Below are 22,300 nucleotides of genomic sequence, written 5' to 3'. Positions count from 1 at the left end.
CTCTTAAAGGCATCTGTGGCCCAGGGTGTCATCATGGCATTGTTCAGGGCAGACACGGAGGTTACCCAGAGGTGGAAAATGATGCAAGATCTGCAGCCACCGAGCCCCTCGACAGATTGGAAGCTGGGAGTAGAGTTGGAATTTCTCAACCTGGAGACCTCACTGGAAACATCAAAAGACTCCTGTATATCTTCCATATCTAACGAGACACTGATCAAAGCAGACTAGTCACAAGAACCAATAGTCCTTGCCCGGGAGCTGAGTGCTTTGCTCAAGAAGGTTTGAGAGACCCAAGAAAGGACAAGCCAAATGAAGGTCGGTAGCCAGTGGCCGCAGGCTACCAAGTTTCATTAGCCCTCCTGCATTCCAGTGGTGGAGACCACCACACTAGCTTGAACTTGGAAGTGGAAGACCTGGAATCCCCCCGTGGGCGAGTCAACAGCTATAGAAGTCCTGTTAAAGTCTCTGGTGGTGGGTCAATTGACCATGAGTTGCCAACATCGAGAGACCCTTAAAGCCCTAAGGGCAGCCACAGCTGAACGATGAGGGCAACCGGTCATACCATCCACGGCCTTCCAGAAGTTGAACGACGGAGAAGACCAAGCAGCTTTTTTTGTTAATTGTGAGCAGGTCTCCGAGACCACATAGCCTTATGCATAGCACTCCTGCTCATGGGCGAGGCACAGCATGCATTTCAAGCTCTGAAGCCAGACGAAACCACCCCATTTAGGTCCGTGCGTCTTGTTAGTGCAGATGCTCATTTCAAAATGGCTGCCCAAAGGAGTCCATTTAAATGCTCAACCCATTTACTGGTCTATTGTCATTTGCCACAGTGCCTCTAATGATCATTTCCATTTTTAAAACGAAGCATTATGCACAATATCGCACCTTTAATCAGGTCTCCGTCACATGGGTGTGTGTGTGTGATATGCACATCACAGGTTTGAAACCTGCCATCGTCGACTCACCCTTTTGCACTTGGGATTTTGAAAGTAGGAGTACGATATTTCCTTGGAAACATGTTCCAAGGGATGTTGGATAGGAGAGTAAATAACATGTGTTTTCTATATTGAGCAAGTGAAAACCGGACTTGTAAAAGGCCAGGTCATGTGAAAGAGCACAAAGGGGAATTTGAGGTGGGGGTTACGGGAGATGTGGTCAACAAGCTAGAAAGCTACACTTGGAGACTTGCGTTCTAATTTTTGGCTTAGTACTACTACAGAATGATATTCTGTTATTATAGGCACATCCCAGTCTCTCTGGTCCTCAAATTGTGTTTGTAATATTAAAGTGTAAAAAGCAACTGTACTGTGTCCAGTCTAGTGACATGCGAAGATCCTGGTTTCTGTTATCAAGGGCCAATCGGAAGCCACACACGGTGCTGCTCACACTGTTCTGTGTACAGCACTGCATGGTCCTTCAGAACAATGCTCCACTGCTCATTAGACTTAGGATAGTACCATTAATGGCTTATGATAAACACGTGTGCACAAGGAAACACTGCAGGCTGGTTTTAGAAGCCAAAGCAAAACTAGCTTGAGAAACCGGTCCCTAAAAATAAGCATTTATTGTGGAGTAAAACGAATATTGTCCGAGCAAAGCTTTTGTTGCCACACAATCAAAATGGGAACTTTAGTATTCTTATAATCGGAATAAAACCAGACACGTGAGGGAGATGCATTCTCATCTAGTAACTCTACACTTTCCATTACTGGCCAGGTTAAAGGTGAACAGTGCACTGCCTTGGACCACAGTGGATACCTCCACTAATTGACCTTCTGCCCCCTGCCTAAAATTGCAATTCCATGCCCAGGAATTGATCGGTTAACGGTGGCATGAATGAAAATCTGTGGTATTGGAACATTTAATCTGGGGATCAGAAGCCCAAGTTCCCAAAACAAAACTAGCCCACAACTATGTTGGTCAGAAAATGTACATGTTTTGGCGCGAGTCATTCCTGTGAACATGTAAAATGAGTAACAGCTTGTAGAGTGTACTTTGACACCAAAGGGATTATTGGCGTCATCTGGGCTTGAAAATCACCATGGAGACCTGCTCAGTCCAAGCTGTTGAATTATACAACAGCGGGACGCAACCAGACTCTTAAACCCAGCATCACTGGATTGAATGGGTGCCTCTGCCCTTAGTCCAACCGGGCTTTGAATGGGATGGGTTGTGCACAGCATATTAGCGCTTTTCCTATACAAAATTAGACAGGCAAACACGCACACACACAGATCTCCTCCTCGCCAAACTGAAACACACATTTGGTTTTTTTAAAACCTGTGCAGGGATCGAAATTAAGATTGGATAAACAGGAGCTAAAAGCAGCTCCTGGCTATCTAGCACTGCTGTGTGTTCTCGAATGGGAATAAGGAAATAACTGACCTCCTACACTCAGATTTCAGAGAATTTGGGTAGGAAGGTGCAATGCTTGGGAAGAAATGTTAGTCTACAAGATAGCCACTTTCCAAATCGAGCTCATCCACGCCACTAAAAAGGGTTACTTAGGAGCCCACCGTGTACAGAACAACCAGGGAAAGCAAAAAAGCCACACACTTCACCTTTACTAAACTCTAGAAACGGCACTAAAAAAGGTACAAAAGGGGAATAGGAAGAAAGGAGCCTTTAGTTAGGACGCTAGACTGCTGCCCAGGGTGAGTTTTAGGCCTTGGAAGTTTCCCTGTGTCTGGCAGACGGGCAGTACCTGTAAAGCAAATCTAACGCTCTACCTTTATAATTTAGTGCCTTAGGAATTAGGCCAGACCACACTCCAGGGTCTCACTAGTTAATCTTTCATCAGGGTGGTGCAAATGACATTGCAGATCAATTACCTTCTCAGTGGCATTACAGGACTTGATGTTGCGCGCCGATGGAGCCGGATAAAGGGCATTATAGGAATTTTTAAACTATCTTTATTGAGACATGAAGCCTGTGAAATGTAAAAAAAAAAAAAAAATATTCAAAAATGTTAAAAAGAAAGTAAATAAATTGATAACGGACTAACCATTAGACATTAAGACTAGCACTGTTGGAGGACATAAGGACTTTGAATAACCCAGTGGTCAGATTGGTTAGAGTGGTTGCACTGTAATCTTTGAGGGTTTGCGAGCTGCAACGTGTCGATTTCTCGTGGATTGTTACCCCGGGCCAGGCCCAAATGATGCTCATGAGTGCAACATTCTAGAGCTTCTTCCAGAACACTCCAGGTCCACTGTCTGTGGTCAGAGGCTGCTTTTGAGAACCCATAGAGCCCTGCAAGTCTGCACTTGCCTCATAACTCCAAGTGGCTTCAGCACCTAGTCGAGAGATGAGCCGACTGTGCCCTAAAGAAACCCTGCCACCAAGTTGAGGGCGCTGAAAAACTAGGAGGAATTCTTTTGCTGTGCATTTGTGCTAAACTCTAGACACCCTATGGGTGGCAAGCCTTAAACCCGCAAGCAGCCTGCCGGGCAGATGGGAAGCTTTGTACCCCTTTTTCTTGCTTTGCAAGTCTGTGAGCCTGGCATGATTGCTGGACCTTCTTCATCGAAGTGCCCGCAATCTAGAGACGTGTAGGGGGGGTGTGGGGGGTCCCAGGAGATGTCCCAACAGTCCCTTGGGAATATGGTGTACCCATTTGCCAACCTATTCACGTCTGTGTAGAGCCAGCAACCTTCTCAGGCAGTGACCTCAGCCAACCTCCGCTAGGCTGATTTTTCTAGAGAGATACTCCAAGCGACATCTGTTTTTTTTGTTAAGGAGAATATACAACATGCTTAAATATATATGTAAAAACCATAAAACATGACCTATGGTAATATAGAATGCGTTGGGCAGGTTGCAATCACCAAGCTGACGAGAAATCGCACTCAGGTGGTGATAGTTCAACACAACTGTTTGAAGAAAGCATTATATGTGGTACCAAACAAGGTTGGAATGAAACCGCGCTCGGAGGCAGAGAGAGAGACTTCACTCGACACTCAAGCACGGCGATCGGCCAATGGCTTTCATTTGGGCCTGGGTGCCGCCACAAAGTACTCTTGAGATGTTCCAATGCACTCTTCTGACCCAGGGGTGGGCTGGCCTATAGGGAACTCTGGAGATTTCCCGGTGGGCCTCTGCACCCTGGGCCTCTTTTGTGTGGTATTTCCAAATTTTCTCATAGGAAAAGCACTGGGCTTGCTGAAAATGTGTCATATGGGGCTACTTTGAACTTTATTTCCAGGGCCTCTTTTGGTCCCCAGTAATTATTTCCAGGGCCCCTTTTAGTTCCCAGTCCACCCCTGCTCTGACCGCTGTCCCAAAATGACATTTGAAACTTGAGAACCAAACGGGAAGTATGCGAATGCGAGGCAGCACCAAATGAACCAACCGCCATCCGTAGCACAAAGGACACTTGGACCATATCATGTTTACACGTTTAGAATACTGAAAATAAAATATGAAAAAAGGGTCCATGTTCTCAATGTCCTTTATAAAATATAGACACCAGCATTTTTTTTTCTTCAGTTGCAATTCTCACAACGCCCCGCTAGCTGCACCATCCACCAATAACACAGTATTGAGGCGTCCATCTACTGGGCGCCCACAAATTCCCTTCAAGGTCGGCAGACTGCATTCACTGCGCTGCCACTGGGGCAACACCACAGAGCTCTCACAAAGCTCCTGCGGGGGGGGAAGGGGGCATCATGCAGTGGCATCCCCGTACTGAGACACCCACAGAGCCCGTGCAATGCGCCTCTCGCCTTCCATAAGGTGGGGAAAGCTCGGCGAGGCGGCCACCCCGCATATAGATATTGGTGGCGGCGCCGGGGGTGGCCTGTCGCAATCCTTTTCAAGTGGCTGAAAGGGTAAAATGTCTGCTGCAGCGCGTGAGGAGCACACTACAGTTTAGAATCCCAGCAGGTCCAGTTTTCCAGTCTCAGGTTGACAAAAGGAGTACTTTCAATTGAAGTAACACCTGGCACTACCGGATCCGGAAACCCCAGGGTTCGGGCACAAACTAATACTTCTTCCCACAGCAACCTTCTTTTAAGTTAAGTTGGAGACAGGAGTACACGTATTTCCCTGCCTCCTTGCCCGCCTCACTATTCAGAAAAAGCAGAACTCCCCAAAATTACAGACTTGAAAAGATGGGCACTTCGTGGTGGTGAAGAGGGACAGGCCCAATTTAAAACTAAAAGGATTTGGGCAGTGATTTTAGCTGCAAAAGCTTACCCCCACCCCAAAGGACAAACACACAGTGGATCAACATAACTTATTGGCACTCCCCACACCACACCCAGCCCATCCTGATCCTCTAATCACAACAAAGACTTGGACTCGTATTCTGGCCAGTCTCTTTACAGCCCTCTGGCTACGTTTTTATTTTAAAAACCTTTCTGCCTCTGAAAAACGGGAGATATTTGCTTATTTCACATCACTAATATTTCTTTCAAGCAGCGCCAGACCTGCCATTGTGGTGATCATAAGCACAGGAAATGGGACGGAGCGGCACTCGGCAAGACCGGTCCCCAGACACAGGGGCTTGCCCACAACACTCGTGAATCTGCTTGGATGCCGCGTTATGGCACGGATGTGCAACCCTCACTGCAACGAACAGGTAGGCTTTCAGAAGACCCTGCAGAGTCTACTGAAAGCGGTGTGCTCGTTGAATCACAGGTTTCTTGTGCGTGTGAGAACTCTGCTTCAGAACAGGATACTCCTAGCGAAATCTGTCCTGATGCTGAGTTATCACATGCACGAGCAAACCCAAGCTTCAAAAAGCAGACATTTGCGGACTTAGCACGGGAAACTGAATCCAGAAATAGCCAAAGCCTCCCATACCTGCTGCAGCTGGCCAAACTGGCTTATATGTCCTGTAATGTAAAGATTTCTTTTCTTAGTGCGACCAATCAAAACTGCGTAGCCAAACATCCATTATTGGCTCAAAAGGGTTTCTTACTGAATCACTGTAGGACAGGTTTCAAAATTTAAATTGTGTACATTATTTTCCCATAATGCGCTTTACTTTAGGCAAATCGCTAGGATTAGGTTCTATGAAGAGGTACTGTATTGCGTGACCTGGTCTGGGGCCATGTCCCTCAGCCCCACCCCTTCATCCCCACTGTACAAGGATGAGAGGGTTCCCCCAGTACATATTTTCCATTTCCAGCACTGGTGATCATGGATCGAAGAGTCCTAGAAGGATTTCAACCTCATAGCCATGTTCTGCACACGAGGCTTGCCTCAACCCATAGGTGAAAAGCGCAGAGGGACAACATGGCAGAAAAGGTAAGTTGAGAACTTTGACCAACCCTCCGCCAGGGGTCGCACATTAGGATCACACTACACAGATACCATGGGACATGAAGAGCTGTGTCTAGCCATTGGCCACTCTACAGCCATAAGAAACAGTAAATATGGTGTATCCATTATACTGCACTGAAAGGTCGCTCAACAATGAGTATCAGCAACTGTAGCAAAGATCCTCAGTGCAAGCCCCATATTTGTAAACAAATATTTCTTTGTGTCATGAAAGTTGCAGCAGAGACCTGTTCGTGTCTGTAAATATGCTTCTCTCACTTTTGTACCTGTTATATTGTAAAGCGCTTTGGCTTAAAGCGCTATATAAATTTAATAAACATAAATAAATAAATGGTCACTACACAGATGACATAACTTGTTGGCTTTGTCAATGTTACATTATAAGCAAAAACACTGGGGCACACCAGTACTTAGAAAGAAAAGAATTACCAAAATGTGTTTGAAGGAACCTTTTAAGATTTAAAGAAATGCTTGAGGTGCGGGGGAGAAAAAAAACAACCTTGGCAACTAGGTTGGATAAATTGAAGGACAAAATGTGGTTGTTCCTAAAGATTTAGGAACTCCCGTCCCCTGCACACTGTCTAGTATCTGTGGAGCAGATCAGTAATTTGGTGTTTCTTGTATAACCAATTTCATAACATCTAATACAATCTGTAGTTCAGTTGATGGGGCAGTGAGAGTAAATACCCAGCTCACAAGGTTTATATAAAAAAACAAAGTATTTATTGTACAATGTTTTTAGGCCCGACGTCTTTCGAGTATACACTCTTCTTCAGGGATAAAATCATATCTCACAAATTTCTAAAAAAAGAGAGAAAGGTACATTTTAGTATATCTGCATATATAATTCCATTAATTATGAACATTACATATTCAATACAAAAAAAAAAATCGTCATTTTATAGACATACAATGATCCATGTCAAATGCAAGAATTAACTCAATTTTTGCCAAGTATGACCACCAAGTGTGGTCATACTAGTGAATACAGTCAGCTATTAGTAAAGTGGGATCACTTGTAAGAGGGTGGTCATATAGCCTTCTAACCAATCGTGTCTGAAGTAGGAGTCAACCTAATCAATTTTTGAGTTACTAAGAGAACAGAAGTAGGCTGTGAGATTGGCCTAAAAAAATTAATGAATGTCACTTTCCAACTATGGTGTAAACATAGTTGCAGTAGGGTAACAAGTGGTTCGAAAGGAGAAATCGTTCGTCTCCACGCTAGAGAAGAAATAACGTGTAAATAAGACAAGGTGAGTGAATCGGTGTTGCAGTAAAAGAAGGAAAAAAACGAGTCTACACTTACATCTGGTTCTAAATAGGTCCCTGCCAACGGTTGACTGGAGAGGGGAAGAGTTCTCTCAATAGGTATGGCGGACGATTCTTGTCCGATTATCTGCAGAAGGTAAGTAGAAAGTATGAAGAATAGGAAAGGAAGTAATCAGGCTGGCAAGTGTGCCGACAGCATTCATACAACTTACTTTATCAAGTACAGAATCTCTGGCGAAGGAACCATGGTGGACCTCATGCCGCGAATGGAGGATGTGGCTCGCTCATGGAAAACCTTCTTAAATACCTTAATCTAAGGTGACGTGTTATAGGACACGCGCAGTGGAAGATTTCCGCCCGCGCCTGCGTGCCAAACAAGGCTCAAGATGATAGGTACATGTCATGGATCTGACGACACGGCAACGCCGGTGTCAGAAAAACATGTAAACAGATGACGTTAACCGCGCATGCGTGGAATGAACTGCAGGCAAAGTAAACACAAAGAAATCTGAAAGCACGTAGAATAGAATCAAGGGAATATATACTGTGTAAGAATTAAAAGAAAAGTATACGCTAAATAAAATGTGAAAAAATAAAGAGATGTCACCGCATGCATAAATAGAGTCAAGAACATAACGAGTATCGAGCCTTACACTATAGTCATACTAAAGTGCAGAGGATCTAACAGTCCTCTATGAGTCTGTTAGTCAAATATAAAGGTCTGTCTCAAAGAAACTCATGGGGATGCACAATCTTTTTACACAACTTTTGCAAAGCATATTATAGACAGAGAATACATCTTCTATTGACCCAATAGAAGTGAAGTACTATTCACTAGTATTACCACACTTGGTGGTCATACGTCGCATAAATTGGGTTAATTCTTGCATTTGCCATGGATCATTGTATGTCTATAAAATGACTTTTTATTGAATATGTAATGTTCATAATTAATGGAATTATATATGCAGATATACTAAGATGTACCTTTCTCCATCTTTTTAAGAAATTTGTGAAATATGATTTTTGCCCCTGAAGAAGAGTGTATACTCGAAACGTGTCGGGCCTAAAAACATTTTACAATAAATACTTTGATTTTTTTTTTTAATATAAACCTTGTGAGCTGGGTATTTACTCTCACTGCCCCATCAACTGAACTACAGATTGTATTACATGTTAAGAAATTGGGTATACAAGAAACACCAAATTGCTGATCTGCTGCACAGATACTAGACAGTGTGCAGGGGACGGGAGTTTCTAAATCTTTAGGAACAACCACATTTTGTCCTTCTAATGTTATTTTATAGTCAGAAGTACGAGTGAAGCTTTTTTGGGGGTTTCACGGCAAACAATCACCCTTACAGACTCCAAATGTTGTCAAAACACCAAGTGTGTGTGATCCTGGACAAATCATTTAATCTCGCTATGCTTTAAGCGGTGAAGCTGGGATTTGAGCCCAGTCTGCAATTTTTGCACGCACCTGCATATCTTCCCAGCTTTAGTTGGCACAGATCGGTATTCAGATTTTGCTTTCGAGGGAATCAAACAATATTCTGCTTTAAAAAAATGTGTTGAAAAGCTCAAACATTGTTATGTTACTATGCATTTATTTTGCGCTGAACCACTGCTGCACAAGTTTCAATGCACCGAATCATTGTCAAGTGGCATATAGTGCCCCTGCCCGCGCATAACCCAACCTTAGTCTGCTAGAAGGGCACAAGAATGAATATACTAGAGAGGTAAATAAGGAAGGGGTAAAAATGCAGTAGGGCAATCAGTCAAAAGGAATCTGCTTTGTGATAGGATGGATATTAGTCCATTATATATGGATTGACTTATCGAGAAGGAGGACGAAAAGAGATGTGTTGAATTAGCATAAGTGTTTGGAGTGTAAGGCAGTTTCAAATAATAAACCAGCCTGACCAAATACACAATGCCAAAAAAAAAAAAGTTGAGAAACAAAAATAGTTTTCTTATTCGGTCATTTTTACTTTGGAACGCGCATGCTTCTTAGGTATTTTCCCATCACGAATTGAATGGTGCAAACACCAGCATGCAAAGAAATGTGGTTTCACAACTACCCTAGGCATACTAAAATGACAGACTCAAGGAAATGTCACGATATGGCTACCTACCTGTAGTGATTCTTTAATACAGCTCGTTATGCAACCCTCCCATTTCTGATCACCCAATATGTACCCTTGTGGGGCATCGAACTCCCAACTGCCCACTCAGTGTGGTTGATCTGCTGAAACAGAGGTTTTCAAAAATGAGTCTCCGAGTGCTGGCAGGGAACAGCTACTCCTGTGTCGTCAGGATCAGCTGTTCCAATAAAACACTGTCAGCAGCTAGCGGTGTAGCAGTTCAGCCTGGAGAGCTCCTATTGCTGGCAGGACCGAGAACGATTTACACAGGGATGCCCACCGTCTGCAATGGGGTGGGCAGGATAAAGCGACTATGCGCACGGTTCCACAGCAATTCCAGTACTTTAGATGACTTCAAAACTTTGTACCCATAAATGTTTTGTATTCTCTATATAATATATGTAGATGTACACACGGGTTCACATTTTAAAGTTTGTAGCGAGGCATAAACATTCACTTACCCCCATAACGTCCCACCTGCACACAGCATTTCTTTTTTTTTTTTTTTTTTACTCACCAAGAGTCAATTGTCACTCGCCAAATGCTGGTGGCTAGTGCACATTTTGGATAGAGGAGAGAGGAGAGCGGAAAATCCAATTGTGCATTTAAAGAACACACATATGCAGCTAACTAACATACCAGGAATATTACCCGCCCCACTAAACATCGCCTATCCGACGATAAAACACGTTTAAAACCAAAAACATTGTCCAAAATACTGTTCATCCAACTGGAACATTCAAAATGTACCCTGTTACGCAGGGTTGTCTCTTTAAGAGACATGGACTGTGTCACGTGGTGCGAACACGTGACGCGTGAGGGAGTGCCTACGGGCAGTTAGAAGTTGTATGTTAAATAAAGAAGACGTGTTCCAGAACCCTCGGTGTGCCTGTCCTTATTCCGCGGGCCCCTCCGGGCCTAACAACTGGCGACGAAGAAAAACGCAATGGGCAGCACTGAAACGTTTCATTCACCCTCCCCCAACCCCTGCCTTTTCATTAAGTACATTATATATTTCCCATTAAACATTCCACCAGCTCGTGTTGGTGGCTGTACACATGTGCAGAGTCTGCTATGCTGTGAAAGTCATGGGGCAACACAGCACGGCTCACGTGTGAGGTTCTCCATAGACACATAGTTACGATTATAGTCGCCCTTTACGTCTGCATAGAAATGACTGTACTGTAGGCTCTTAACCATCGCAATTGCAGTACATGTCTACAGTATCCTTGCTCCGAGGCTCGTGCTACACCCTAGCCCTGCACCCTTCACAGAATGACAACCACCCATCTGGCAGCACCCAAAGCAGGGAGGGGCAGAAAACTCAGGGCCTCGCCCAATTCTTCCAGGATTCAAAAATGCTCTCCTGCCCTCAAAGTTTGGCAGTGTGAATACTTCTGTGGCCCCAAAAAATAGAATTTCACTAGGAAATACGGCCCTGCCAGCTTCTTCTTTAACAGAAAGCTTTGAGAGACGGCAATAACCCCACCTTTTAAACTGCCCCCTGCCCCTCACTCTGCATATAGTGCTTCATATATTACGGTTAGCTTAACATTTTAAGCGCTTGCCCCTGGCATGGAGCAGGACTGCACTTTGTGACTTCTAATCCAGGCAGGGACAATTCATCCCATCAACGTTCCCAAGCCGATAAATAGGGGTTCCATTAGCTGGCTAAGAACGGCTACCAGCACATCCAGATCATTACTGACCTACTCTCAGCCAATTAGAATGGTCACAGTGCAGTCAATAACTACTAGTAATGACTGCCTTCTGACTTCAGAAGCCGACAGGGACAGAATGTATCTGCATTCAAGATACAATGTTTCCCAGCAAGATGTCTTTCTTCACAGTAACTCCCTCGTTCGCAGGATCTTTAATCGAAGCAGCATCCCATTTAGCACACCAAAAAGAAAGTTAAAACACAGGATAACACGAGCACTTTTCTTAAATTAGGGAATCCACTTACTTTTGAATTACTCCTAAAATTAATCCTAATGCATTTTTAGGTTAAACGTTCCAATTGAGCCAAGTTTGCAATTAAAATGCTTAAACTTAGTGTGGCAACCATGTTATTTAAAATTACAAAATAAATCCTCAATCAATTTCCCACCTCAGATGTCTACTTACTTTACACAACATTAAATTATGTTTTGAACTTCGCTGCCACAACTCTAAAATATCTATTTCCATCACAAATATGTGCTGATAGATTATAGTCCTTGGGGGGGGTCGTGATTACTTGGGATAAAGTCCCTTTGCCAACTTCTGGTCATTAACCCGTGATAATGACCCCTTGGTGTATATGACCAGATCACAACAGCCCCTGCAAGCGAGGGGGGTCTTGCATTAATCGCTTTTAAAATCTGTTAATAGACAGACGAGGGGGAAGGATATCTGTGTGCCTGAAGGGACATAGAAGAGACAAAATAGCAGAGGCAAAAGGAGAGAAAAATAGAATTATAGAAAAAATTCTGTATGTTTCCTTTTCAGCCTTCTGCACACATCCCGCACCATTAGCAAACAGCAGACCGTTTCTGATTAAAACTTTATCAAAGCCTGCACTCCCTCCCACACACCGCTAATTTTCAAATGTCCTAAACTCGTGGAATCCTCAACACACGAAAGGTTACTGCAGCAGTAAACAGCAAGCTGTGGACGCCAGACACACCTGTACTTTCCTTCAGCAGCAGCCACAGTTCCACAAGGTCCCTGCACAGCAAGGAGACGAGGCTGAGGGTCATGTTGACGCCCCGGGGCGCACCACGGACCGAGCCGCCCCACCACACGGGGAGTCCGCGGGCAAGCCGGGGAGTCAGCCCCGGGGAGGGCGCACAGAGAACCCAGGGCACTCCATTTTCCAGCCGGAGCCGGGCATCCCTCAGCCGGGACACAATACCTTTCTTCAAATTACATGCGAAGCGAGGACTCTTTCAAGCCGACGCAAGGGGGGCTCCGAGGGCTTGCTGCTTTCTGGCCATTGCATTTCTCATTGTAGACCGAGGATAACATATTAGTGATTAAATTGCGCACATGCTCAGTGCAAGGACATGTTGTTGGGCCAATAGGTTCTTAGAAAACCTCATTTGGGAAAGTTTTCGTTTCTAGTGGAGCCGCAGGTCGGAAGCCTCCCTGCTGGGCCCCCACAGTGAACAAATGTTAACCTACCCTGTGAGGGAGGCTTCTCCCCTAGGAGGTATTCTGGGAGCCCGGAGAAGGACCGCTGCCTCCTGGTCTCTGGGCGGCATTCTTTCCGTGCGGCCCCTTCCAATTAACTGGGACCCCTGCCCCCACTCTGCGAACGCAACCCACGGTGCAATTTAACAAGGAGCAGAGCCGTGCCACAACGCGCCCACACGAATGCACCCCCGGTCACTGTCAAGTGCAGCGCCTGCTCCAGTGCTGCCTATGCCATTGACCCAGAGGCCTTTCATTAATTAATAGAGAAATATCAGCTAATGGAGGAGGTACGGTCACTGAGGAGGCTCTGGCTGGGAGGGAGGGGGGCGACGCAGCACTTGCCAGGGCTGGTTTGGAGGCGTGCTCTGCCAGTACATCTTTAGGGATTTCCCTCCTCAAAAGCCGACCCGTGCTGGAAAGCCATACGTGGTATATACGCGGACAAGCGTCACTCCCCACCCGCCCGAGATGAAGTGAAGGCGGAACATGTTGCTCGCCCTCCACGTCTCCTTGCAAACACCGCCGGCGGTGGTGCCGCCGCCTGCGGCCACGTGACAGTGTGTACTCAGCACCCGCCTGGCCTCCAGCTGCCGGGCTGCGCGCGGCAAGGGGTCGCGCGCCCTTCATAAATCAGCTACTGGTAAACAAACACCAGATGTCTGGAGGCAATGGCACGGGAGCGCACCTTCCATATCCTTTTCTATAGAGCGTAATGACGGATTGCTAAACGCGGGCATTGGGGTGGTAGTGTTCTAGCATTTTATATCCCTTAACCAATAACACATCTCAGTGGATTCATAAACCTTCTGCAGAAACTTGTGCTTCTAAACATCAACTGTTTCATATTAAATGAAGTGCCTCGGCGACTTAATGCACCTGCTCGAGGAGCAGTGTCTAGCTTCCCAACAGTTCGCATGCTCGAATCTCAGCAACATTGGTCCAATTCGTAAAATTCATGATCAAAAGGAGTCCACTGCAATGTTTGCTATTCGCTACGACATTAATGTACCAGCTTGGGTCTCTTTGTACCCTTCATTAATCATGCTGGTAAGATAGCTCAGCGGGTTGAGCGCTCGCTGCTGCGACCTGATCGTGATCTGCAGGTCGTAGGTTCGAATCCCGGCAAGGCCAACTCAGCCTTTCATTCTTCTGAGGTTGATAAATGAGTACCAATTTCGGTTGGGTGATATTGTATGTAAATATGTGCTCTGTAAAGCGCTTTGTATTAAGGCACTATATAAATAACACATTATGTTAAAGGCCTACTTTCTATCTTCAACTAGGCACGTAGACTGGCGCACAATTACTCGTCACCTTCATGACTCCTTCCCCTCCTCATCACCACAGTACTAGGTGGAGAAGACTATTCCCCTAGGCATTTATGGCTAATTTACAGAAGACTATTCCCCTAGGCATTTATGGCTAATTTACAATCAGGGTATAAAACCTCACTATGATCCCTAAAGACCTCTGTGTATCCAAAGACCTCTGTGTATCCAAGGGGTAAAGTATCGGAACACAGGTGAATAATGTGTGACGAGAAGCCTAGGAATAATGATGATTAAGGGTAAGTAACCAGCTCATACCCCACCCCCAAAGCCTCTCGTTCTTTCTTACCAAGTGCACCAGGGAGAGATTGTCCTACCCTCCAAGAATATACAGGTGAGATATCTCAGCAGATGGAGCGATTGCTTATGGGATCTATGTGTGATCAGCAGGTCGCAGGTTCGAGGTCGATAAATGAATACCAACTGCAGTTGGGTGATATTGTATGTAAATAGGTTCTATGTAAAGCGCTTTGGTGAAAGTGCTACATAAATAACATCATGATGCAGACCAGCAAGCACTTTGCAGCTGCATCGCAATAGACTGCTCAGGAGAGATGCAGCCATCCCACCATCCATTGCTGAATAGAGGGGGCGTCTCCTAGTTTCCACTGGAGGCCCCCAAAGTGGACACATGTACTGGAAGGGAGGGATGACTTTCCCCAGGCATGTCAGCGAGATCGAACTGGAAAACCGGTACATGGCGACCCCTTCACTCAGACACTGGGCACTACTGTGCAATCCGAGGGAATGTACGCTGAGATCTGTAACCCCTACTGCCTCTCTACCGTGTGAGGGCCTGAAGGCCAACACCCCATACATCTCATTCTTTATAGGACTTTCTTGGACTGCCCTGCTCTGGTGTGCCAACCAGTTTGGTATTAAACAGAGGCGTTGCTAGGGGTAGGCTGGGTGGGCTATAACCCCGGGTCTTTTAGTTGTAGCTCCAGAAAGAAGAGCAGGTGCTACAACCAAAAAGGTTAGCTAGCCCCGCGTCCCAACAGTCGCAGATAGTTTCCAGACCTAGCAACACCCCGGTCTTAAAGATGGTGCCTGGATTTCTTTAATCGTACTCACTCTCGCTCTCTCTCCCCAACCCCTCCCATCAGGCTTCTACTCTCACCACCTACTCCTACGACCTCTGCCCCCCACTGCTCTCTCCTCTTCTCTCCAATCTTCCCCCGACTACTCTCTTCCCCTTCTCTCCTCTCACCTTCTTCCTCTTCTGAATCTCTGGTCTCCTCCCACCTACCTTTCTCATTGCTCTTCTCCACCTAGTACTTGCTCTTACCGCCCACCTATCACTTCACAACCCCTCCCTCTACCACTCACTGACACCCCTTTCTTTATTTCACACCACCACTACTACTACTACTACTCTCTACACGTCTACCTCTACCCCTCTACTACCTCACATACATTCTCACCAGGACATCTACACTCTCAGACACAATACCTCACCTGCACTCCTACCCAACTTCTCCACAGATTCTTGAGTGTTCCGCTCCACTTTCCATCCTCTTTCTTGTTGCACGCTCCACCTCTACACCTCCTAACCTCACCCAAACACACCACGCACTCTGTTGTTCCAACTTGTCTTTCAGATCCATGTCTTCTGGGAATGTTGGCTTCCTCCCCATTGTTTATGCCTTCCACCTGACTCTGGGGCAAAATCTGAGCGGTCTTTTCTCCGGGGGTGGGTTGCTCTAGTGAGATTCTACACAAAACCCTTTTAGCCCTGCCCCCTTCAGTTGTGCGGCAGTTCAAACAGTCTCCGTTAGGGTCTCCACTGAATGTCATGGGAGCGGTTTGTTCGTTCGAGGCTGCAGGGATTATTGGTTCCTATTTGGAAAGGTGCCAGGACATTGGTTGTCTGCTTGGAAGTTTTTGGTTTTCTGGACAGGCCCGCAGGGCGTCTTGGTTCTAGTAGTGGCTGGTGATCCTTGTAGTTCTGTAAGGGTATAAAAAGTACTCGGGCCATAATTGAGAAGGTATGAAATTGGGTGAGTGAAAGTGGTAGTAGCCATTACATTCAATGCACCTTCAGGGGGAGCAGTCCTACCTCTGGGGTCGGACTGGCTCTGATATACACCCTGGTAGGCCCCTGACACCAAGCTGAAGGGGAAAGGGTGGGGTCCTAATCTCCCAGACATGGTCAAGCCGGTATTTTCTTATTGCACCCTTCACAGACATCTAATGTATATTGCAGTTTGTTAATCACTCTCTATTTACCCTAATTTCCCAAATGCTGCTATTTCCGGATTTTCCATGTTGTAGGAAGGAAAATCCTTTTTCCAAGACAGCCAACATGGAAAGAGAAGGCGGGGCTCTGTGCACAGCCCCTCTTCCCTTGCCATGGCAGCCTGCAAAACCCTATGAACATAATACCACAATTACTTGTTTCCCTTTCAAACCTATCCTAGCTTCGAATAACTTTACCACATAGCCGGTCCCAGGTAGACATAGCCACTTTAACACAATTTTTCATCCCTAGCGGTCATGACCAGTAGCCAGATTGTCCGCGTCATGACCTTATGCCATGACCCAGACAATCTGACTACTGCCCACGGCCACAGGCTATACCTCAGTCACCAAAAGGTATATGACTTTTTTTTGGTACCTACATTATGACACTTGTCAAAAAATAAAACACGAGCACATTTGCAAAACCATGCTTTAATGTCCTTGCCAGTGCTCCTCACGAGTTTGCTTGAAATCCTACTTTTTTCAAAAGTATCAAAATGTATGTACATACATACAATAGTCATATAACTTCGCCCCCACTTCACAAAATCCATTCATTTTTTCACAAACATTGAAGGTTGGGTCTATAATCTCTCTCAAAACTTTTGTCCACATTCGTCAAATAGCAGCAAAGTTATAAGCCATCTAAAAATGTTGAGACCCCCCCTAATTTCATCCCCTCTTGAGAAAATCCCACCAAACTTTAGAAAACCATTTATATCTAGATCCAAAATCATTTTGCCAAATGTTGTGCAGATTCATCAAATGACACCACACTTATATGCCTTTACAACATTTTGGAACCCCCCTCTAATTTGGCCCCCTCTTGACAGAATCCCACAAAACTGTGGCGCAAAAGTTATAAGCCATCCAAAAACTGCTTTACCCCAACCCTGTAATACAGAAATAGATACAGATGTCCTAGGACATCTGAAGTGTCCGCGAACACCACAAGACTGCCCCAGGACATCTGGAGTGTTCGCAGACTTTCAGGGGGGGGGGTGAAACAACCCAGATTTTGGTTTCTTATGGCCATATCCAATCCAATCCTCAGCCCCCCACACACCCAGAGATTGTTTGTTGAGTTTGACAAGTGCAATGCTACTTTTATTTTTTAATTTTTTTTTTTTTAAATGTTTTCACTGCGCTGTCCGCGGAACCCAAAAAAGTCAGTGAATCCAAGATGGCAGGTGTTTCAGGAAAACAGAAGCATTTCACGTTTTCTCACCACCCAATCAGCGGCCGCGACCCGATGTCCGCGCACCACGCAAGTGTCTGAATTTTTCTGGCCAATCAGCGGCCTAAACAGCCAATCAGAGGCCAGTCCGCGGACCGAACAGGGAAGTGAGTCCGCGGAGCGGACATACATATCACACATTGTTTTAAAAAAAATTAATAAAAAAAAAAAAAAAAAATACTGCACGGATTTACACCAAATTAACACATGCACGCTTTCAGGACCAAGCCGCTGCTCCTGCCGCAAATTTGGTGAAAATCCGTCCAGCGGTTTGGGGTGGAGGCGTGACCGAAGTTTTTTCCCCATTAGGTCTATGAGGAAAAAAGAAATTTTGGGACCCCCCTATAACTGTGCCCTCCCTTGACCAAACATCAAACTTTGCAAATAAATTCAGAGTGAGCCATATACTTTTTGCAAGTTTGGTGAGGATTCGTCGAGGGGGAGCAAAGTTATAAGCCACCCAAAAAGTGCTCTTCCTATAGGTTTAGTAACTTAACCATAACTACATGGCCGCTAACGCAGGCCATGTAATATATATATATTCTACTCTTACATTTCGACAGAACACTGACCACCAATTACAACTTGAAATGTTTGTATTCAATAGACACGGAGGTCCCTTAAATCTAAACAAAACCAATATTGGTTGTTTAGCACACCACGTAGTAGATTGAAACAGCACCTTTTAATGTTTTTTACTTAATAGACATGAAGGTCACCCAAATCCAATTGAGATCGTTAATGGTTGTTTAGCACACCATGTAATAGCTCTCATTGTGTCCTCTAAACCAAACTAAATAATCACCCTACACCTGTTTGATTTTGCGAACAGGCACTGATTGGGACATCCCATTATTAGGACCCAAAACGTTTAGGCACCTTATCACACAGTTATGATCTTTATTACAAATCTTATATATCTAGTATATTTACCAGCACCAAAAACATCTTAAAATTTGAATAACTACACATTTTTTAATATACGGCCATTAGGACGGCATGTTGATAAACCAAAAACGTCACATATGTGACATCATTGCATACATGAGGACGTGGCACGTTTCACTTTATCTAGCGGCCATTTTGAAAAAACAGCAGGATGGCACGTATCCTGCACGACCTGGTGCCAGGCTGGTAAGCTCCATTCATACTTACTCCTAACAAATCTCACCCAGGAGTAAAGGATATAATGTCTCTCTATGTATATTGAAGGGAATACAACCCATACCTGTAGTCCGGTAAAGACTCCAGTTAGATCTGTATGGTACACCACCTGTTAACTTAAACCTATTCACTTTCATAGTGTTAGATTCTTATACCTAAAGAAACAATATCATGAACTGATGATGGATTCTTCCAATCAGGTTCAACTATAGGACCCAGTACAGACCACGCAGACGCCATCCAAGGGCCTGTGAAACATTCCATGTATCCTGTTCGATAAGGTAGGCACTGGAGTCGCTGAATAGATATGACCAGACCAAATATTTGTAATATATACTACAAACCCTGATTTCAGATAGAGAAACCTCTTGCCCAATCAAGAAAAGTTTAACTGAATCCTATTCTTTTGAAGAATAGACCACCCGCAGGACCTCCACGAATTCAATAAGGTGATGTTGTATTGCGCTAATTACTGCTTATACCAATAGGATCAATAGCATTGATTGTTAGAAGAAATCCTTATACTAAAGTCACTCTGTTGATTTACTCTTTTTAGATATATGACACTGAAGTATGAAGATCATTTTTGTATTCATATATTTTGTTTATCACAAGTTTTTCTCTAAAGCATGAATAACATTCTGGCGTAGACCAGTAAAAAAAAATACTCATTTATTGTCATGTATAAGAATTGATCTAAATTTTGACTGAAGCCTTCTCAGCATATGCAGTGTGCAGGTGACGGGAGTGTCCACCAACAAGGACACTACTTCTCTCTTGGAACCCCTTTGGTGCTGGGTAGTGCTGCGCTGTGGAGTCCCAACATGCTCTTTGAAGCAGTCGAGGGATCACGGAAAGTGCCTTTGGTGGGGCTGCAAACTTTCAAAAGCATATGAATGGTATATGGTTTCATACTAGGTAGATGTTACAGATTGGAGCTCTAATCATTTCAATAAAGATGGTTAAAAAAATCCCCCTACTAGAAATAATAATTCTAACATACATGTGGTCCATATGCTTATATTAGACATGGTAAGCAATAATAGAAATACACACTCCTCCTCTTAACCACTTCTTTTTACAGAGCACAACTCTTGGCTTATGCATGAAACACCTTCAACTGAGTTGTGCTCTTATGTTCGACTTGTGACTGTTTTATTTGTGTGCTATAAAGAGTCGTCTTTCCTTCGGTGTACACAGGAATATGCAGTGGTCGAAGTGCTAAAAAAGAAAAGTATTGGAACCATGTTTCCCTGCCCCGTCCCTCAGGGGTATCTTAAGCACTTTTGGGGCCCTGGGCACAGACATCTTTAGGCCCCCCCTCCACCAAACCAAAGGAATTAAAGGATCAAGAATACAGGTTGCGCCCCCCACCCCACACCCATCATGCTCACAGCCTAGAGGTTGGTATGCTGTCTCGCAGCATAATAAGCACGTTTAATCCCTTTAAGTCCCCTTAACCTCTTCATTCTTGCTCTAATCAGAATGATAAACAAGTAGCATTTGAAGACCAACATTAGCAGTCTACGGAGAAGTTTGTGTTCTAGCACATACAGGATCATTGTTATCATTAGCATCCAGGAAGGTATGCAGCCTGTAGTATTAATGCAGGACCGTATGTAAAAGGTACATGTAACCCATAATAGAGAACTCACATTAGCTGCCTCACAGAATGCAAAAGTGCTCATGCATGGATAGAGGAGAGCAATTGGAAGGAAAAGAAGGTTACACAAACCGTAGCATGGATAGTAGATGCAGATTAGAAGCTACCAGGAAGGTTTCTTTATCCAGACAGACTGAGATTAGAAGTGGGATATGGTTTTCAAATAGTGTTGCCAGATATCAAAGGAACAAATGCCTGTGGTGTGCGATATAAATATGCTCCCTATTAAAGTGGAAGCAACCCTATAGCCAGTGAAACCATGAATAAGTCTTTTATGAAGATCATACCATGAGAAGGAAATCACTCGGAAGGGCTGACAATTTTGAAAGGTTTAGGGAGTGGCAATATTCAGAGGTTCGGCAATACAAGATTAAATAAGATGCCCAGGATCCTCCATTGGTTAAGGGGTCAAGGGGTGAAGCTGGAATTTGTGCCAACTCTGCAATTTCTGCATTTGAACGAACACTTTCTTTTCCAGTTCTTACCATGAACTAAAGCCATCTCATTTTATAAAAACAGACCTGGAAAGTACACAAATCACATTACCAAACATGACTATTTTTAAACAAAATATTATAGAAGGGTGTTATGCAAAATGGGAATTATTCTAGCTTCGTTCTCTCCATCATCAAAGGACGTATATAAGAACCAGCATACCAATCGATGTGATTTAAGAAATGTAATCTGGGTTTGTCTTTCGTATTTAAAAGCTTTAAATATTTCAAAACAATAGCTTTTGACATTTTCATTTTTAAATGTGCATAAAATCTTTGGCTTTTACCAAAAAGCAAACATTTTTGTGTCAAACAAGCAGACCTTAAAATATGCTTGCCTGAGGCCTGCAACATCTGGTCTGCTCTCTTCCGTCTACCAACCCTTCCACCCAAATGGCCTACAGAAGAAGAAAAATCAAGTAATGGGCTAAACGATACCAGCAGCATGCAAGAAGGCAAACCTCACAGAAGACAGCACAGTAATGTAAGGTATAGATGATTTGACCAGGATCACTATCGACTGCTGGCAAAACCATGATATAAGCATGAACGCTTTTGTTCTATATTCTTGAATTTGGATACTTATTCACCTCTTGGATTAACAGTTTATACCATCATTGGAGGCGATTGCCTATGTTGTACAATACCCCATCTAAACAAACCAATTTCTAGACCTTCACCATAAGGATAATATGTTAGTTTTTATAGCAACCCCTTTCTGGTGCAGGTACGTTGCTGATAATAGCAGTCGTTGTTCTGCAAAACCAAGTACATATGCAGGAAGGTTTATAAACTTCAGACACCGGAAAGGCTCAGTCAGCTTTGCTGGAATGTGATATTCTAATTTTGCATATGTACACATCTCTGCAATGGGTGCTTCACAAACTGAGCTAACTTCTGAACCATTGTGGCACTCAATCAATATGCATTTCACTGTTGCCTATTGCACATGATCAACATCATTTCCACAAGAAGGAAAGAATACTACAGAGTTGTGCTGTAGAGAACACACAAACTATGAGTATCACAGTGAACACAGAAAGCAATACATGTTAATGTTAAAGGATATTTGTACCGCACACTATCACCACCGCAGTGGTCCCCTGGCGCTCTGGCGGCTCTGAAAAAGGGAGAAAGGGGGGTAGTTAGTGGGAATAAGCTGGAAAAGTGCAAGAGAGCAGTGAGGTGCTGTTGGCAGCCTCACCCCGGTGGGTCCGTTGGCTGGGCTTGGGGTGTTTACGGTCGGTAGTCGTCGTGTGCTGTTGTGCAAGTCTATGTGTGGTTTATTTTGTTGT

The 22,300-nt window shown here is 44.4% G+C and overlaps 1 protein-coding gene across 12 annotated transcripts in view; it reads right to left on the bottom strand.

Moving 5' to 3' along the window:
• The window catches only part of MCF2L (MCF.2 cell line derived transforming sequence like), an 892,749-nt gene that overhangs the window by 568,531 nt on the left and 301,918 nt on the right, over window positions 1-22,300 (bottom strand). Inside the window, exon 1 of one of the 12 annotated variants that reach the window (XM_069637166.1) lies at window positions 13,221-13,372. The exons of 10 other annotated variants lie outside the window; for them this stretch is intronic. Coding sequence is in view for 1 of the 2 variants with exons in the window: in XM_069637164.1 (XP_069493265.1) it covers window positions 12,370-12,442 (73 nt within the window). In the remaining variant the exon portion in view is untranslated. Of the gene's footprint in view, window positions 1-12,369; window positions 13,153-13,220; window positions 13,373-22,300 lie in introns of those variants that run through there. One more of the 12 variants, XM_069637164.1, reaches the window with a different exon arrangement.

Source organism: Ambystoma mexicanum, chromosome 7p, assembly GCF_040938575.1.
Source record: "Ambystoma mexicanum isolate Mex_15411 chromosome 7p, UKY_AmexF1_1, whole genome shotgun sequence".
NCBI lineage: Eukaryota > Metazoa > Chordata > Amphibia > Caudata > Ambystomatidae > Ambystoma > Ambystoma mexicanum.
The sequence above is the reverse complement of the archived record's forward strand: the minus strand, read 5'-3'. Positions and strand labels throughout refer to the sequence as shown.